The sequence below is a fragment of the Rhinoraja longicauda genome, chromosome 4 (assembly GCF_053455715.1).
Source record: "Rhinoraja longicauda isolate Sanriku21f chromosome 4, sRhiLon1.1, whole genome shotgun sequence".
NCBI classification, from domain to species: domain Eukaryota; kingdom Metazoa; phylum Chordata; class Chondrichthyes; order Rajiformes; family Arhynchobatidae; genus Rhinoraja; species Rhinoraja longicauda.
The window spans coordinates 8,209,040-8,229,464 of NC_135956.1; the positions used below are offsets into that span (position 1 = coordinate 8,209,040).

At 48.8% G+C, this 20,425-nt stretch overlaps 2 protein-coding genes across 3 annotated transcripts in view; both read left to right on the plus strand.

Annotated features, from left to right (window-relative positions):
• tbrg4 (transforming growth factor beta regulator 4) overlaps positions 1-3,372 on the plus strand; it is a 39,823-nt gene extending 36,451 nt beyond the window's left edge. The window contains exon 11 of the mRNA XM_078398476.1: positions 1,146-3,372. Coding sequence (XP_078254602.1) covers positions 1,146-1,247 — 102 coding nt within the window. The 3' untranslated portion in view covers positions 1,248-3,372. The remainder of the gene's footprint in view (positions 1-1,145) is intronic.
• A 4,058-nt stretch (positions 3,373-7,430) lies between these two features.
• Positions 7,431-20,425, plus strand: part of LOC144592555 (uncharacterized) — a 74,581-nt gene continuing 61,586 nt past the window's right edge. Inside the window, exon 1 of one of the 2 annotated variants that reach the window (XM_078397141.1) lies at positions 7,431-7,697. In XM_078397141.1, coding sequence (XP_078253267.1) covers positions 7,637-7,697 — 61 coding nt within the window. In that variant the 5' untranslated portion in view covers positions 7,431-7,636. The remainder of the gene's footprint in view (positions 7,698-20,425) is intronic. The other variant, XM_078397140.1, reaches the window with a different exon arrangement.

Genomic DNA, 20,425 nt, shown 5'->3' on the forward strand with positions numbered 1-20,425 from the left:
GTGGTTAAAGTGCACATTGTCAGATTTTAATAAAGGCCATTTTTATACATTTTGGTTTCACCATGTAGAAATTACAGCAGTGTTTATACATAGTCCCCCCATTTCAGGGCACAATAATGTTTGGGGCACAGCAATGTCATGTAAATGAAAGTAGTCATATTTAGTATTTTGTTGCTTATCCTTTGCATGCAACGACTGCTTGAAGTCTGCGATTCATGAACATCACCAGTTGCTGGGTGTCTTCTCTGGTGATGCTCTGCCAGGCCTGTATTGCAGCCATCTTTAGCTTATGCTTGTTTTGGGGGCTAGTCCCCTTCAGTTTTCTCTTCAGCATATAAAAGACATGCTCAATTGGGTTCAGATCGGGTGATTGACTTGGCCATTCAAGAATTGACCATTTTTTAGCTGTGAAAAACTCCTTTGTTGCTTTAGCAGAATACAGAATACCTTCATTGTCATTCGAACTGAATGAAAATCATTTGCCAACAGTCACAACAGCACAGAGCAAAAAAAGAACACGACACACAACCCCAACACAAACATCCATCACAGTGACTCCTCCAAACACCCCCTCACTGTGATGGAAGGTAAAAAACTTCCTCTCTCTTCCCCCATGCCCCCTCCCACGGACAGACAGCTCGACCCCTGCCGAGGCGACCGACCCACGCAGCCCCCGCAAGGCGATGGAAGGTCCCGCGGCCGAGCCGCACCGGGCGCTGCCTTCTCCCCATACCCCCTGACTCTGTTATCCTTAAGAGCTCTATCTAGCTCTCTCTTGAATACATTCAGAGAATTGGCCTCCACTGCCTTCTGAGGCAGAGAATTCCACAGATTCACAACTCTGTGACTGAAAAAGTTTTTCCTCATCTCAGTTCTAAATGGCCAACCGCTTATTCTTAAACTGTGGCCCCTTGTTCTGGACTCCCCCAACATTGGGAACATGTTTCCTGCCTCTAACGTGTCCAACCCCTTAATAATCTTATACGTTTCGATAAGATCTCCTATCATCGTTCTAAATTCCAGTGTGTGACTCATGAAGAACAATGAAATCCTTGCTTGCTGTTGCGAGAATGATGTTTGTTTGTTTGTTCTCCATCCCCTCTCTCTCTCTCTCTCTCTCTCTCTCTCTCTCTCCCTCCCCGCAGGTCCCGTACTACGATTGGCTTGAACTGAAGTCCGAGTGGCAGAAGGTTGCGTACCTGAAGGACAAAATGAGCAAAGCCATTGGCAAGGAGATGGCGCAGTGAGGAACAGAGACCGCATCTGTCCACCGTGAGCCTTGCTTGCTGCTTGGTGGTGAAGGCCGAACATTCCCTCTTGAAACCCATGCAGGAAACCCATCCGCACAGTCAGGGCTTGGAGTGATTTTCATTGTACATATCGTATTTTAAATTAAAGGACTGCACATGTTCCACGGTTTCTGTTTGGGAGGTTTGGTGTCATCTAGTTTATCTGTACGGCGTGGAAACGGGCCCTTCGGCCCACCAAGTCCACTCCAACCAGCGGGCACCCTGCACACTAGCACTATCCATAGGGATAGTGGCACGGTGGCGCAGAGGTAGAGTTGCTGCCTTACAGCGAATGCAGCGCCGGAGACTCAGGTTCGATCCTGACTACGGGCGCCGTCTGTACGGAGTTTGTGCGTTCTCCCCGTGACCTGCGTGGGTTTCTCCGAGATCTTCGGTTTCCTCCCACACTCCAAAGACGTACAGGTATGTAGGTTAATTGGCTGGGCAAATGTAAAAATTGTCCCTAGTGGGTGTAGGATAGTGTTAATGTGCGGGGATCGCTGGGCGGTGAGGACTCAGTGGGCCGAAGGGCCTGTTTCCGCGCTGTGTCTCTAAATCTAAAAATAATCTAATTTACAATTTTTCCAAAGTAAATTAACCTACAAGCTTGCACTTCTTTGGAGTGTGGGAGGAAACTGGAGCACCCGGAGAAAACCCACGTGGTCACGGGGAGAATGTACAAACTCCTTAAAGTTAGCAAGCGTAGTCGGGATCGAACCCGGGTCTCTGGCGTGGAAACGGGCCCTTCGGCCCAACTGGCCCACAACAATCAACATGTCACATCTACACTCATCCCACCTGCCAGTGTTTGGCCCATATCCCTCGAAACTTATCCTAACCATGTACATGTCTAAATGTCTCTTAAACGTTGCGATAGTCCCTGCCTCAACTACCTCCTCCAACGTCACGTTCCATACACCTACCATTCTACATCATCGGCAGTCCCGTTTAGCATTTGGTCTCGACCCGAAACGTCACCTATTCCTTTTCTCCAGTGTTGCTGTATGAACCGCTGACTTACTCCAGCTTTTTGTGTCTATGTCCATGATATCCTCCTTCCCCATCCCATTGAATTTCCCCTTTTCATCCCTTTTCGTGGAGGTGAGGTTCCTCTGTTTTATCCAGCCTCTAGACTCTACCCCCATATCTCTTTCTTCCCCCCCCCATTGTGCATCTATTTCTCCATTCACCTCATTGTGCATCTATTTCTCCATTCACACTTCTCCCCTTCAAGTCATTTCCCATCCTTTTTGTGTCCCATATCTCCTATCCTCTCCCTTTCCCCTCCCATCCATATCCCTCCCACCGGCATTACACTTCACTCCTCTCCTTACCTGACACACTTTTGTCCCTTACATCACCCATCTCCCAATCAAACCTGCCCCTCCACCTGTATCCACCTATCACTTGCCACGATCGACACAAAAAGCTGGAGTAACTCAGCGGGTCAGGCAGCATCTCTGGAGGAAAGGAGTAGATAACATCCCGGGTCGAGACCCTTCTTCAGTTGCCAGGCTACGTCCCGCCCCCACCTCTCCCTTCCAACTTTCTCCTCCCTTCGGGGATCAGTCTGATGAAGGGTCCCGACCCGAAACGCCGCCTGACCATTTCCCTCCACCGATGCTGCCAGATCCGCTGAGTTCTTCCATCACTTTTGTGTTTAGTTTAGAGATACAGCGCGGAAACAGGCCCTTCCGTGCCGACCAGCGATCCCCGGACATTAACGCTATCCTGCACGAGGGACAATTTTTCAACATTTATACCAAGCCAATTAACCTACAAACCTGTACGTCTTTGGAGTGTGGGAGGAAACCAAAATTCTTGGAGCAAAACACATGCAGGTCACGGGGAAAACATCAACATCCAAACTCCAAAGGCAACGGTAGCCAGGATCGAACCCGGATCTCTGTCAGGCAGCAACTCTACCATTGTGTCACAAAAGTGTCTTGTTCAAGATTCCAGCATCTGTGGTTCTTGTGTGTCTGGCCACAATGGGTAAATGGAGACCAAGAAACAAGATTCAAAAGGCTGAATATTTGGAATTCAACGGCACGCCATTGATTGAAGTTCAAGTTTTGTTTGTGATTTTGGAAGAATAAAGATTTTCCTTGATTTTGATTTGTAAAACCAGAACTTCAGAGCCTTTATTCCCCTTCCTTGCTCTGTACCCCATCACTTTTGTGTTCATAAGTGATACGAGCAGAATTAGTCCAGTTGGCCCATCGAGTCTCTCCGCCATTCAATCATGGCAGATCTATCTCTCCCTCCTAACCCCATTCTCCTGCCTTCTCCCCATAACCCCTGACACCCGTACTAATCAACAATCTGTCTATCTCTGCCTTAAAAAATATCCACTGACTTGGCCTCCACAGCCTTCTGTGGCAATGAATTCCACAGATTCACCATCTTCTGACTAAAGAAATCCCTCCTCATCTTCCTAAAGGAACATCCTTTAATTCTGAGGCTGTGCCCTCTGATCCTAGACTCTCTCACTAGTGGGAACATCCTCTCCACATCCACTCTATCCAGGCCTTTCACTATTCGGTTCACTAGTCTGGTTAACGATATCTTGGATCTTAGAACATAGAACAGGCCAGAACAGGAACAGGCCCTTTGGCCCACAATGTTCGTGCTGAATAATGATGCCGTTAAATTAATCTCCTCTGCCTGATTCATATTGCTCCATTCCCTGCACGTTCATGTTCCTATCTAAAAGCCTCTTAAAGCCAGTCTTTCTTCATATGAAAGTCCTGCCATCCCAGGGATCAATCTGGTGAACCTTCTCTGTACTCCCTCTAAGGCTAGAGTGTCTTTCCTCAGATTAGGAGACCAAAACTGTACACAATACTCCAGGTGCGGTCTCACCAAGGCCCTGTACAACTGCAGCAGAACCTCCCTGTTCCTAAACTCAAATCCTCTTGCTATGAATGCTAAAATACCATTCGCTTTCTTCACTGCCTGCTGCACCTGCACGCTTGCTTTCAATGACTGGTGCACCATGACACCCAGGTCATGTTGCATCTCCCCTTTTCCTAATTGGCCACCATTCAGGTAATACTCTGCTTTCCTGTTCTTGCCTCACATTTATCCACATTACATTGCATCTGCCATGCATTTGCCCACTCGCCTAATCTATCCAATGCTCTGTAGTCATTGACATTTTCTTCTGAAAACATTTACACAGTTCACCTTTTTTCCCCCACTGTTGACAGACCAACTATATATTTAGAGCATTTAAAACAAAATGTTTTTCTGATTTATGGTTATTAATTTCTTGAATTGGTTTGATTATTATATTTTGCGTGAGCGTGCTTGCATTTACAGGCCGGTTAAGCTGCAGCAAGTAAGAATTTCATTATTCCGTTATCTGCTCACATGACAATTAAATCCAGTCTTGGAGTAACTCAGCGGGTCAGGCAGCATCTCTGGCGGACATGGATGGGTGACATTTCAGGTCGGGACCCTTCTTTGGGACGGAAACATTGCCCACCCATGTTCTCCAGAGACGCTACCTCACCCGCTGTTACTCCAGCACTTTGCGTTCGACGCAAGATTGCAGCATCTGCAGTTATAGTCATGATGTCATACAGCATGAAAACAGGCCCTTCGGCCCAGCTCGCCCATGCCGACCAATGTGCCCAATCTACACTCGTCACAGCTGCCCGTGTTTGGCCCATATCGCTCTAGGCCTTCCATAAGGTCATAAGTGAAAGGAGTAGAATTAGGCCATTCGGCCCATCAAGCCTACACCACTTTTCAATCATGGCTGATTTATCTCTCCCTCCTAACTCCATTCTCCTGCCTTCTCCCCATAACCCCTGACACCCGCACTAATCAAGAATCTATCTGTCTGTGCCTTAAAAATATCCATTGACTTGCCCTCCACAGCCCTCTGTGGCAAAGAATTCCACAGATTCACCACCCTCTGACTGAAGAAATTTCTCCTCATCTCCTTCGTAAAAGAACGTCCTTTAATTCTGAAGCTGTGACCTCTGGTCCTAGACTCTCCCACTAGTGGAAACATCCTCTCCACATCCACTCTATCCAGGCCTTTCACTATTCTGCATGTTTCATTGAGGTCCCCCTTCATTCTTCTAACTGTTTCTAAAACTAAATGTTTCTCCATACACCCACCACCCTTTGTGTGAAAAAGTTACCCCTCGGATTCCTATTAAATCTTTTCTCCCCTCACCTTGAGCCTATCTATGTCCTCTGTTCTTCAATTTCCATCCTCTGGACAAGAGACTGTGTGTGTCTACCCGATCTATTCCTCTCATGGTTTTATACACCTGTGTAAGATCTCCCCTCATCCTCCTGCGCTCCAGGGAAAAGGGACCCAGCCTACTCAACCTCTACAAGAGCTCACACCCTCTAGTCCTGGCAACATCCTCGTAACAGTGATGTGGGACTCTGGCCTACACATTCAATCCTATTCTCACTTTACAAGGGGAGGTGGGTGGGGGACACTCCATTGTGTACATGACCCCATCTCTCAACCCCCTCCCCCCCAAGATCTTGACCTCCCAGCTGTCTTGTCCACTGTCTTTGTGCCCCGGTGATCAGTGCTAATGCCACCCCCCTGCTGTTTTTTTGTTTAAATACACTGTTTGAATCTAAATGAATCTTTAATAAAGGCCTGAGAGATGGGCAGCCGTCAACAGACTGGGATGGCCTTGCAGAAATCACAGCGCACGATGGATGATGTGTGTCTTTCCATGAAAGAGACCTTATTATTTTGCAAAAACCACGGTACTGATGCAATAGTGCTGGGAAGTGGCCTTATTCTCTGCTGGGAAGTGGCCTTATTCTCTGCTGGGAAGTGGCCTTATTCTCTGCTGGGAAGTGGCCTTATTCTCTGCAGTATTGATCCCAGGCAAAAGCTCTCTCTCCACCCTCTTCCCTCCTCTCTCTCTCTTTCTCTCTCTCCACCTCCACTCTCTCTCTCCACTCCTCCCTCTCTCTCCCTCCTCTCTCTCTTCACTCCTCCCTCTCTCCCTCCCTCCTCCTCTCCCCCTCTCTCCCTGCCTTTCCCCTCTCTCTCTCTCGCTCCCTCCTCTCCCTCTCTCCACTCCTCCCTCACCCCTCTCTCTCTCCATTCCTCTCTCCGTCCCCACTCTCCCTCCCCTCTCTCCACTCTTTCCACCACTCTCTCCTCCCTCTCTCTCTCTCCCCACCACTCCTTCCTCTCTCCCTCCCCACTCTCCCTCCCTCCTCCTCTTTCTCTCCACTCTCTCTCTCTCTCCACCTCCACTCCCTCCCTCCTCCACACTCTCCCTCCCTCCTCTCTCTCTCTCCACCCCACTCCCTCCCTCCTCCACTCTCTCTCTCTCTCTCCACCCCACTCCCTCCCTCCTCCACTCTCTCTCTCTTTCTCCACCCCACTCCCTCCCTCCTCCACTCTCTCTCTCTCTCCACCCCACTCCCTCCCTCCTCCACTCTCTCTCTCTCTCTCCACCCCACTCCCTCCCTCCTCCACTCTCTCTCTCTCTCTCCACCCCACTCCCTCCCTCCTCCACTCTCTCTCTCTCTCTCCACCACTCTCCCTCCCTCCTCCACTCTCTCTCTCTCTCCACCCCACTCCCTCCCTCCTCCTCCCTCTCTCTCCACTCCTCCTCTCTCCACCACTCTCCCTCCTCCCCCCTCTCTCTCTCTTTCTTTCTCCCCCTCTCTCTCTCTCTCCCTCCCTCCTCCTCCCTCTCTCTCCACTCCTCCCTCCCTCTCTCTCTCTCTCCACTCCTCACTCTCTCTCTCTCCCTCTCTCTCCACTCCTCCCTCCCTCTCTCTCTCTCCTCTCTCTCCACTCCCTCCCTCCTCCCTCCCTCCTCCCTCTCTCTCCCAGGCGCTGCAGTACTTGGTACACACCCAGATCCCTCCGGAATCTTGCTGACTTCATCCTGCATGACACAGCAACACAGCGGAGTGCTGTGTCAGAAGTGATGCCAGTGTGGCACTCTCACTCTCTCTCACTCTCTCTCTCTCTCTCTCACACACACAGCTCATCCAGCACACGTTTGCTCTCTCTCTCTCTCTCTCCCTCTCTCTGTCTCTCTCCCTCTCTCTCTCTCTCTCTCCCCCTCTCTCTCTCTCTCTCTCTCTCTCTCTCTCTCTCTCTCTTCCCTCCCCCTTTTGCTTTCCTCTCCCCACCCCCCTTCCCTTCCCTTCCACCTCTCCTCCTCCTCCTCCCCCTTCCCCACCCCTCTCTCTCTCCCTCCCTCTCTCTCTCTCTCAGTCCTACAGCCCTTGCAGTAGATAGAGGTAGAGGTGTGGACAGACAGATAGATAGATAGCAAAGGACACAAGCTGGCACCTCCACCCAAACACGCCAACCCAGCCAACACTGCTCGACAATGCCTGTGAAAGATGCTGCAAATATACACCCAGATTTCCAGCCTAAACTGCGGACCCCAGGTGAGAAACAGGGGGTGGGGGGGGGGGGTGGGGGTTTAATCCTGTTTAACGTTAAGCAGCAGTATTTCAGAAGGGAACGCTGTTTACCCATCTTAATGTCAATTTTCTGATGAAGAGATCATTTTAAGCTGGAGCATTCTCTCTCTCTGTATGTGTGTGTGTGTGTGAGAGAGTGAGTGTGTGAGAGTGAGAGAGAGAGAGAGAGAGACGGACATTTTACATCATAAGAGTCAGAATAGAAAATTGTCCTCGTTTTGATGAGATCTTCATTTCAGTTCTAAACGCACCATTTAAAGATTGGCAGCGAGGAAAACACAGCAAAGCCAAGAGGCTTTTGCAGATTTAGATTTAATAATCTACCCTATAAAGACTAAAAATAAATCCCAGGGCAACCATGATTTTGTAGCTGTTTTTGTATTACATCTGTATTTGTATTACATCTGTATTTGTATTCCTTCCCACACATATTTATTTTATTGATAACTGTGTTTAATCTGTGGATGTTGCTGTGATCAGGTTATGTTACATATTTGAAGCTTTGCAAATACACTGAGGGATGTTCTTATTTAGAAACCATGTTGAAGCCAGATTGAAATGAAGGCCTGCTACTGGGTTTTTCCCCCTGGCCATTGGCTGACATGAAATGCTATCTTGCTGCAGAGATCAGGGTGATACGAATGGTAAAGTTGTTTGCATTCAAGGTCTTTCAATGTACAAGGCTGTGATCGAATTAAGAGCCAGATTCCCGACCAGCCCCCAGTCCCGGTGGAGTGTGTGAGGTTGACAGATTTTTTTTTTCCCGATGTCATTGCATCAATGCCTTGGGTGGTGGGGGGTGAGAGATGGAACGATGGTCCTGTGAATTGGGTACCAAATCTAGGCCCATGTTTCGGTGCAGTGCAGAGAGAGAGAGAGAGAGAGTATTGCATCTTTGGAAGTGCAGGCTTTGGATAGAGTCACACACAGTGTGGAAACAGGCCCAACCTGCTCACGCCAACCAACATGGCCCATCCACGCCAGTCCCACCTGCCTGCGTTTGACCCATATCCCCTCCAATCCCATGGCATGGGGAGGGATCGAGAACAGATTTGCCAGGATGTCGCCTGGACTCGAGGGACTGAGCTGTAGGGAGAGGTCGACACAAGGTGCTGGAGTAACTCAGCGGCTCAGGCAGCATCTCTGGGGAAAAAGGACGGGTGACGTTTTGGGTCGGGACCCTTCTTCAGACCCACCTTCAGACAGGGGGAGAGGATGAGCAGGCTTGGACTCTATTCATTGGAGGGCAGGAGGATGAGGGATGATCTTATCGAGTCTCTCACACAAAGTAGTGGAATCAAAACCAAGAGACAGGTTTAAAAGGGGGGGGAGATTTAATAGGAGTTTGAGGGGCACCTTTTTTACACAGAGCGCAGTGGGTATATTGTAGGAGGTAGTTGAGGCAGCTACAGTTACAACATTTAAGGCAGGTACATGGATAGGACAGGCTTGGAAGGATATGCATACGCAGGCAGGTGGGACTTGTGCAGCTGGGACATGATGGTCAGCATGGGCAGGTTGGGCAGAAGGGCCTGTTTCCACGCCCTTCGGCCCACCAAGTCCACGCCGACCAGCGATCCCCGCACATTAACACTATCCTACACACACTAGGGACAATTTTACCTTGATACCAAGCCAATTAACCTACAAACCTGTACGTCTTTGGAGTGTGGGAGGAAACATCTCAAAGAAAAACCCACGCAGGTCACGGGGAGAATGTACAGACTCCGTACAGACAGCACCCGTAGTCAGGATCGAACCCGGGTCTCTGGCGCTGTAAGGCAGCAACTCTACCGCTGCGCCACCGTGCCATCCAGCATTGTAGCACATCAGTTCCAGAGCCAAAGTCCAATGTCCGCAATGGGGTGGAGGTGCATAGAAACATATAAATTAGGTGCAGGAGTAGGCCATTCGGCCCTTCGAACCAACACCGTTATTCAATATGATCATGGCTAATCATCCAAAATCAGTACCCCGTTCCTGCTTTCTCCCCATATCCCGTGATTCCATTAGCCCTAAGAACTGTATCTAACTCTCTGGAAAACACCCAGTGAATTGGCCTCCACTGCCTTCTGTGGCGGAGAATTCCAAAGCTTTTCCTCATCTCAGTCCTAAATGGCGGGCAGGTGGGACTTGTGTAGATGAGGTATCTTGGTTGGAGTGGACAAGTTGTTTAATTTATTATTATTGTCACGCTTCCCGAGGTTCAGTGGGCTGCAGGGCCTGTTTCTCTGCTGTGTGACTTGATGGACCTCTGTTCCAGAAATACTTTAGTCTTTAGAGACTCAGCGCGGAAACAGGCCCTTCTGCCCACTGAGTCCGTGCCGACCAACGATCACCCCGTACACTAACACAATCCTACACACACACAAGGGCCAGAATCCAATCAACCTCCAAGTCTTTGGAGTGTGGGAGGAATGCAGAGCCCCCAGAGAAAACCCATGTGGTCACAGGGAGAACGTACAAACTCCGTACAGAGGTCAGGAGAAGGAATAAGTGAGTTTTGGGTCGAGACCCATCGTCAGACTCAACCCGAAACGTCACCTATTCCTTTTCTCCAGAGATGCTGCCTGACCCGTTGCGTGACTCTGGCATTTTGTGTCGGTGCTGTTATCTAATTCCATTTAATTGTCCAGAATGTTTCGTTCTTTGAAAATGTCCTTGAAGGATTTTGCCTGACCTCTGGGAAGATGGCTTGGCGTGTTCGGAGAGAGCTCAGTTACAGGAGCCTGTCCTCGTGCCAAACGCCAACACAGACTGCCTGACAGGGATGATCTAGTGAGATCAGACCGAGATGTTGGGATATGGGCCTCAGGGGATGCATTGACAATAGTTGGGCCTTCCTGCCACAGAGACATCCATCTAGTTTAGTTTATCATTGTCTCGTGTACCGAGCGAGCGAGCGAGGTACAGTGAAAAGCTTTTTTGTTGTGTGCTTTCCAGCCAGAGGAAAGACTATACATGATCACAATCGAGCCGTCCAAGGTGTAGAGATCCAGGGTAAAGAATAATAATGGTTAAGGTTCTAAAGGGAACAATGTTAACAGGGAGGCACGGTGGCGCAGCGGTAGAGTTGCTGCCTCACAGCGCCAGAGACCCAGGTTCAATCCTGACTACAGGTGCTGTCTGTGTGGAGTTTGCACGTTCTCCCCGTGACCACGTGGGTTTTCTCCAGGTGCTCCAGTTTCCTCCCACACTCCAAAGACGTGCAGGTTTGTAATTGGCTTCAGTAAAATTGTAAGTTGTTCCTGGTGTGTAGGATAGTGCTAGTGTACAGGATGATTGCTGGTCGGCACGGACTCGATGGGCCGAAGGGCCCGTTTCCACTCTATATCTCTGGTTTAAAATAAAACCTAACATTTAGCACGAGGTAAAGTCCGATTAAAGATAGTCCGAGGGTCACCAACGAGGTAGATGGGAGGTCAGGCCCACTCTCTGGTTGGCGGTAGGATGGTTCAGTTGCCTGATAACAGCTGGGAAGAAACTGTCCCTGAATCTGGAGGTGTGCGTTTTCACACTTCTATACCTTTGCCTGATGGGAGAGGGGAGAAGAGGGAGTGGCCAGGGAGAGACTGGTCCTTGATTGTGCTGCTGGCCTTGCCGAGGCAGCGTGAGGCGTGGATGGAGTCAATGGAAGGGAGGTTGCTTTGAGTCATTCAGCACGGAAACAGGCCCTTCAGCCCAGCTTGTCCATACCGACCAAGATGCCCCATCTAAGCTAGTCCCATTTGCCAACGGATTTGGAGGGTTTTGTGGGACGTGCAGTGGCAACAAAGACAGACACAAAATGCTGGAGTAACTCAGCGGGACAGGCAGCATCTCTGGAGAGAAGGAATGGGTGACGTTTGGGGTCGAGACCCTTCTTCAGACTGAGGGGAGAGAGAGACACAGAGATTTGGAAGTGCGATGAGTGAAAAAGAGATATCGAAGGGGACGAAGTTCAAGGAAAATGGAGAATAGATCATTGTTAGCTGAGGGGAAGGTGACAATGAGGCACAGAAAGATAAAATGTAATCATGAGGATGGCTAGACTGGTCGGAGAACTAGGGTGGGGAGGGATGGAGAGAGAGGGAAAGCAAGGGTTACTGATGCCTCATTTTCACACCTTGCCCTTCCATATCTCTCCATATCTCCCTCTCCCCTGACTCTCAGTCATGGGCGGCACGGTAGCGCAGCGGTAGAGTTGCTGCTTTACAGCGAATGCAGCGCCGGAGACACAGGTTCGATCCTGACTCCGGGTGCTGCACTGTAAGGAGTTTGTACGTTCTCCCCGTGACCTGCGTGGGTTTTCTCCGAGATCTTCGGTTTCCTCCCACACTCCAAAGACGTACAGGTATGTAGGTTAATTGGCTGGGTAAATGTAAAAATTGTCCCTAGTTGGTGTAGGATAGTGTTAATGTGCGGGGATCGCTGGGCGGCACGGACTTGGAGGGCCGAAAAGGCCTGTTTCCGGCTGTAGATATATGATATGATATGATATGAAGAAGGGTCTCGACCCGAAAGCCACCCATTCCTTCTCTCCAGAGATGCTGCCTGTCCCGCTGAGTTACTCCAGCATTTTGTGTCTACCTTCGATGTAAACCGGCATCTGCAGTTCCTTCCTCCACAGTCGCTGCTTCACTTGTCGTTGATTCTGAAGCACGTGGAAGAATGGGAGGTACAGGTCCGGCTGCAGATGGTGTTGCAGCAGCAAAGGGCAGTGGTGAATCTCATCGTCAATGCCTGCATCCATCGAAGAATGGTTCCCAAGAGACAGGCGTTTTTGCTGGGTCACTTTGCGCATCTCGATCACTGGCGAGTGAAAAAAATGCCCAGCTTGGTTTTTTTTTTGTTGCAGCAATTAAATCAGATAATACTGCATATACCTACAATCAAACCAAAAGCAAGTACATTAGGTAGAGCAAGGAATTGCAGCAAATTGTAAACGCAGTCCAGGCCAACACACAAACCAACCCGCCTTCCATCTGAAGAAGGGTGTCAACTTCACCCGTTCCTTCGCACCAGAGATGTAGTCTGTCTCGCTGAGTTACTCCAGTGTTTTATGTCTACCTCCCTTCCATTGATTCCATTTACACCTCACGCTGCCTCGGCAAGCCCAGCAGCACAATCAAGGACGAGTCTCACCCTGGCCACACCCTCTTCTCCCCTCTCCCATCAGGCAAGAGGTATAGAAGTGCGAAAATGCACACCTCCAGATTCAGGGGCAGTTTCTTCCCAGCTGTTATCAGGCAACTGAACCATCCTACCACAACCAGAGGGCAGTGCTGAACTACTATCTACCTCATTGGTGACCCTCAGACTATATTTGATCAGACTTTACTGGCTTTACCCTTGCACTAAACGTTATTCCCTTATCATGTATCTGTACACTGTGAATGGCTCGATTGTAATCGTGTATTGTCTTTCCGCTGACTGGATAGCGCGCAACAAAAGCTTTTCACTGTACCTCAGTACACGTGACAATGAAATAACCTGAACTGAACAAAGGGGGCGATACAGAGTGCAGAATATGGTTCCCAACATTGTAGCGCACCAGTCCCAGACAAAGTCCAATGTCCACAATGGGGTAGAGGTGAATCGGACAGTACCCTAGCTAATGGAATGGACCGTTCAGAATAACAGAGGGGAAGAATCTGTTCCTGAGTCTGGAGAAAGCAGAATGACCAGGGTTGGACAAATCTTTGATTATGTTGGTTGCTTTCCAACATTGAAGTGCAGATGGAGTCAGTGGTGGGGAGTCTAGCCTGTGTGATGCGCTGGGCTGCATCTACTCTCTGCAGTTTCTTGCGGTCTTGGGCAGAGCTGTTCCCAAACCAACCAAACCAAGGAGGAACAGCGCCTCGTATTTCACTTGGGCAGCCTACAACCCAACGGTATGAATATTGACTTCTCTAACTTCAAGTAACCCTTGCATTCCCTCTCTCTCCATCCCTCCCCCTTCCTACTTCTCTGACCAGTCTGACTGCCCTGATTAAATTTTATCGTCATATGTCTCATTGTCACCTTCCCTAGCTAACAATGAGCTTTTGTACATTTCCCGTGAGCTTTGTCCCCTTTGATATCTCATTTTCACACCTTACCTTTCCTTATCTCTGTGTCTCCCTCTCCCCTGACTCTCAGTCTGAAGAAGGGTCTCGACCTGAAACGTCACCCATTCCTTCTATCCTGAGATGCTGCCTGTCATAGAAACATAGAAAATAGGTGCAGGAGGAGGCCATTTGGCCCTTCGGGCCAGCACCGCCATTCATTGTGAGCATGGCTGATCATCCACAACCCGTGTCTGCCTTCTCCCCATATCCCTTGATTCCGCTAGCCCCTAGAGATCTATCTAACTCTCTTTTAATTTATTCACAAAATGCTGGAGTAACTCAGCAGGTCAGGCAGCATCTCGGGAGAGAAGGAATGGGTGACGTTTCGGGTCGAGACCCTTCTTCAGACTGATGTCGGGGGTGGGACAAAGGAAGGATATAGGTGGAGACAGGAAGATAGAGGGAGATCTGGGAAGGAGGAGGGGAAGGGAGGGACAGAGGAGCTATCTGAAGTTGGAGAAGTCGACGTTCATACCACCGGGCTGCAAACTGCCCAGGCGAAATATGAGGTGCTGCTCCTCCAATTTCCGGCGGGCCTCACTATGGCACTGGAGGAGGCCCATGACAGAGAGGTCAGACTGGGAATGGGAGGGGGAGTTAAAGTGCTGGGCCACCGGGAGATCAGTTGCGTTAATGCGGACCGAGCGCAGGTGTTCAGCGAAGCGATCGCCGAGCCTGCGCTTGGTTTCGCCGATATAAATAAGTTGACATCTAGAGCAGCGGATGCAATAGATGAGGTTGGAGGAGGTGCAGGTGAACCTCTGTCTCACCTGGAAAGACTGTTTGGGTCCTTTGATGGAGTTGAGGGGGGAGGTAAAGGGACAGGTGTTGCATCTCGTGCGGTTGCAAGGGAAAGTGCCCGGGGTTGGGGTGGTTTGGGTAGGAAGGGACGAGTGGACCAGGGAGTTGCGGAGGGAACGGTCTCTGCGGAACGCAGAGAGGGGAGGGGATGGGAAGATATGGCCAGTGGTGGGGTCCCGTTGTAGGTGACGGAAATGTTGGTGGATGATATGTTGGATCCGCTGGCTGGTGGGGTGGAAGGTGAGAACGAGGGGGATCCTGTCCTTGTTGCGAGTTGGGGGAGGGGGAGCAAGAGCGGAGCTGCGGGATGTAGAAGAGACCCTAGTGAGAGCCTCATATATAATGGAGGAGGGGAAGCCCCGTTTTCTGAAGAACGAGGACATCTCGGAAGCCCTAGTGTGAAACACCTCATCCCGGGCGCAGATGCGGCGTAGACGGAGGAATTGGGAGTAGGGGATAGACTTTTTGCAGGGGACCGGGTGGGAAGAAGTGTAGTCCAGATAGCTGTGCGAGTCGGTGGGCTTGTAGTAAATGTCCGTCACTAGTCTGTCTCCTGTGATGGAGATGGTGAGGTCCAGAAACGGGAGGGAGATGTCAGAGATAGTCCAGGTATATTTAAGGGCAGGATGGAAATTGGAGGTGAAGCGTATGAAGTCAGTGAGTTCTGCATGGGTGCAAGAGGTAGCACCAATGCAGTCGTCGATGTAGCGGAGGTAGAGTTCGGGGATGGGGCCAGTGTACGTCTGGAACAGGGATTGTTCGACGTACCCTACAAAGAGGCAGGCGTAGCTAGGGCCCATGCGAGTGCCCATAGCTACGCCTCTGGTTTGGAGGAAGTGGGAGGAGTCAAAGGAGAAGTTGTTGAGGGTAAGAACTCTCTTTTAAATTCATCCAGTGAAATGGCCTCTACTGCGTTCTATGGCAGAGAATTCCACAAATTCACAACTCTCTGGGTGAAAAAGGTTTTTCTCATCTCAGATTTAAATGGCCTCCCCCTTATTCTTAGACTGTGGCCCCTGGTTCTGGACCCCCAATATTGGGAACATTTTCCTGCATCTAGCTTGTCCAGTCCTTTTTTTATATGTTTCTACAAGATCCCCTCTCATCCTAAATTCCAGTGAAATCAAGCCCAGTCATTCCAGCCTTTCCTCATATGACAGTCCCGCCATCCCGGGAATTAACCTCGTACACCTATGCTGCACTGCCTCAATAGCAAGGATGTCCTTCCTCAAATTAGGAGACCAAAACTGCACACAATACTCCAGATGTGGTCTCACCAGGGCCCTGTACAACTGCAGAAGGACCTCTACTATACTCAAATCCTCTCGATATGAAGGCCAACATGCCATTAGCTTTCTTCACTGCCTGCTGTACCTGCATGTTTACTTTCAGTGACTGGTGTACAAGGACACCCATGTCGTTGCACTTCCCTTTTTCCTAATCTGACACCATTGAGATAATAATCTGCCTCCTTGTTTTTGCCGCCAAAGTGGATAACCTCACATTTATCTACATTATACTGCATCTGCCATGCATCTGCCCACTCACTCAACCTGTCCAAGTCACCCTGCAACCTCCTAGCATCCACTTCGCAGTTCACACTGGCACCCAGCTTTGTGTCATCTGCAAACTTGCTCGTGTTAGTTCTAATTCCATCATCCAAATCATTAATATATATAGTAAATAGTTGTGGCCCCAGCACCGAGCCTTGCGGCACTCCACTCGCCACTGCCTGCCATTCTGAAAAGGACCTGTTTATTCCTACTCTTTGTTTCCTGTCTGCCAACCAATTCTCTATCCATGTCAATACCCTACCCCCAATACCATGTGCTCTAATTTTGCCCATTAATCTCCTGTGTGGGACCTCATCAAAGGTTTTCTGAATGTCCAGATACACTACATCCACTGGCTCTCTTTGATCCATTTTACTTGTCACATCCTCAAAAAATTCCAGAAGATTAGTCAAGCATGATTTCCCCTTCATAAATCCATGCTGACTTGGACCAATCCTGTTACTGCTATCCAAATGCGCCATTATTACTTCTTTAATAATTGACTCCAGCATCTTCCCCCCCACCGATGTCAGGCTAACTGGTCTATAATTCCCCGTTTCCTCTCTCCCTCCTTTCTCGAAAGGTGGGACAACATTAGCTAGCCTCCAATCCCCAGGAACTGATCCTGAATCTATAGAACATTGGAAAATGATCACCAATGTGTCCACGATTTCTAGAGCCACCTCCTTGAGTACTCTGGGATACAGACCATCAGGCCCTGGGGATTTATCAGCCTTCAGTCCCATCAGTCTACCCAATACTATTTCTCGCCTAATGCAAATTTCTTTCAGTTCCTCTCTCCCTAGATCCTCCGTCCACTAGTACATCTGGGAGGATGTTTGCGTCTTCCTTAATGAAGACAGATCCAAAGTACCTGTTCAACTCTTCTGCCATTTCCTTGTTACCCATAATAATTTCACCTGTTTCTGCCTTCAAGGGACCCACATTTGAATTTACTAATCTTTTTCTCTTAACATACCTAACATAGAAACATAGAAACTAGGTGCAGGAGTAGGCCATTCGGCCCTTCGAGCCTGCACCGCCATTCAATATGATCATGGCTGATCATCCAACTCAGTATCCTGTACCTGCCTTCTCTCCATACCCCCTGATCCCTTTAGCCACAAGGGCCACATCTAACTCCCTCTTAAATATAGCCAATGAACTGGCCTCAACTACCTTCTGTGGCAGAGAATTCCACAGACTCACCACTCTCTGTGTGAAAAAAAACGTTCTCATCTCGGTCCTAAAAGACTTTCCCCTTATCCTTAAACTGTGTGTGACCCCTTGCTCTGGACTTCCCCAACATCGGGAACAATCTTCCTGCATCTAGCCTGTCCAAACCCTTAAGAATTTTGTACGTTTCTATAAGATCCCCCCTCAATCTTCTAAATTCCAACGAGTACAAGCCAGTCTTTCTTCATATGAAAGTCCTGCCATCCCAGGAATCAATCTGGTGAACCTTCTCTGTACTCCCTCTATGGCAAGAATATCTTTCCTCAGATTAGGAGACCAAAACTGTACGCAATACTCCAGGTAAAAGAAGCTTTTACTGTCCTTCTTTATGTTCTTGGCAAGCTTACCCTTGTACCATCTTTTTACCCCATATTGCCCTTTTTGTTACCTTCTGTCGTCTTTTGAAAGTTTCCCGATCTTGCTTCCCGCTACTCTTTGACATGCTCTACACCTTTTCTTTTAGGTTTATTCCACCCCTAACTTCCCTTGTCAGCCACGGTTGCCTCTTGCTCCCCTTAGAATCTTTCTTCCTCTTTGGAATGAAATGATCCTGCATCTTACTTGTCCCGCTGAGTTACCTCAGCATTTTGTGTCTATCAGGCTGTTTGGAGATTTGTACGCAGAACTGGTCTCCTTATTTAACAAACAATGTCAGTGTACTGTCAGCAGTTCAAAAGAAATGAATAGATTAATATTTCAATGGTTCCCAATGTTATCTGTGAGGATTGTCCAGCATTATATATCCTCTGTGTTGGAGTCAATAGTTAATAGTAAAATAAATGTGCATAAAAAATCTTACATTTTGAAGATGCACAATCTTTAAATTAAAATAAAGTCCATCGTTTATAGAAAAGGATATAAAATGTTTATGATAATTAGTCTAAGTTCATGGCACGGTGGCGCAGCGGTAGAGTTGCTGCCTCACAGCGCCAGAGACCCGGGTTCGATCCTGAATACAGGTGCTTGTCTATACGGAGTTTGTACGTTCTCCCCGTGACCCGCGTGGGTTTTTTGCCAGGATCTTGATTTCCTCGGACACTCCAAAGACGTGCAGGTTTGTAAGTTAATTGGTGTCTGTAAATTGTAAGTTGACCCTGGGTGTGCAGAGTAGTGCTAGTGTACGGGGTGATCGCTGGTAAACACAGACTCGGTGGGCCGCAAGGCTGGAGAAAGACTAGATAGACTGGGCTTGTACTCGCTGGAATTTAGAAGACTGAGGGGGGATCTTATTGAAACATTTAAAATTCTTAAGGGGTTGGAGAGGCTAGATGCGGGAAGATTGTTCCCGATGTTGGGGGAGTCCAGAACCAGGGGTCACAGCTTAAGGATAAGGGGGAAGTCTTTTAGGACCGAGATGAGAAAACATTTCTTCACACAGAGAGTGGTGAGTCTGTGGAATTCTCTGCCACAGAAGGTAGTTGAGGCCAGTTCATTGGCTATATTTAAGAGGGAGTTAGATGTGGCCCTTGTGGCTAAAGGGATCAGGGGGTGTGGAGAGAAGGCAGGTACGGGATACTGAGGTGGATGATCAGCCATGATCATATTGAATGGCGGTGCAGGCTGGAAGGGCCGAATGGCCTCCTCCTGCACCTATTTTCTATGTTTCTAAGGCCTGTCTCCGTGCTGTATCTCCTGAAGAAAAATCTGGACAGTAAAACCTGGAATAGGGTGATTGATTGTCTCACGTGAAAGTTTGGAGAAGGTGGATTTGCATCTGCAAGAGTTTGGAAGAGTTGAGTTTAGTTTAGAGATACAGCACTGAAACAGGCTTCGGCCCACCGAGTCCATGCTGACCTGCGATTAACACTATCCTACACACACTAGGGACAATCTTTTACATTAATACCAAGCCAATTAACCTACGTACCTGTACATCTTTGGAGTGTGGGAGGAAACCGAGATCTCGGAGAAAAAACAACCCACGCAGGTCACGGGGAGAACGTGCAAACTCCGTACAGACGGCGCCCGTAGTCAGGATCAAACCTGGGTCTCTGGCGCTGTGAGGCAGCAACTCTACCGCTGCGCCGCCAAGCTGGAAGTGACTTGATTGAATGACGTAAGGTTCGGAGAGTTGCTGACAAAATGGTTGTGGGGAGAATAGTTTCATCTTGTGGCTACATCTAGAACAGAGGTTTACTGTTATCAATAATCGATCACCTGTTTTGGATACAGACGAGGCGTACTGTTTTCACTTGGATGACCTGCTAAAGATTATGGATGCTTGGACGGCATTATCGTGAGCAACTGTCGTGGGTTAGGCACAGAGTGATACAGTGTGGAAACAGGCCCTTCGGCCCAACCTGTCCACACCGGCCAACATGTCCTAGCTACACTAGTCCCACCTACCTCTCACCTTAAACCTATGTCCTCTGGTTCTTGAATCTCATTCGGGGTAAAAGACTCTGCGAATCTACCTGATCTATTCCCCTCATGATTTTATACACATCTAAAAGATAACTCCTCAGCCTCTTGTACGCCAAGGAATAAAGTCCCAGCCTGCCAATCCTCTTCCTGTAGCTCAGGCCCTCGAGTCCTGGCAACATCCTTCTTGGAAGCTTCTGGGAAAACTATCTTAATGGAAATTAAGATCTTCTGGAAATCTTATCACCCACTAAAAGAACTCTTTTCCAAGGAGTATAAGAAAATAACTGCAGATGCTGGTACAAATCGATTTATTCACAAAATGCTGGAGTAACTCAGCAGGTCAGGCAGCATCTCGGGATAGAAGGAATGGGTGACGTTTCGGGTCGAGACCCTTCTTCAGACTGATGTCAGGGGGGCGGGACAAACGAAGGATATAGGTGGAGACCGGAAGATAGAGAGAGATCTGGGAAGGAGGAGGGGAAAGGAGGGACAGAGGAACTATCTAAAGTTGGAGAAGTCGATGTTCAAGGTTCTTTTCCAAGGAGAATGTGTTTGCTGTGTACAATCTACTTATATAAGCTAACCCTCCATCTCCCCAAACATCTGCTTACTTTTCCTGTATCTTTACAATAATTAAACCTACTAAGGG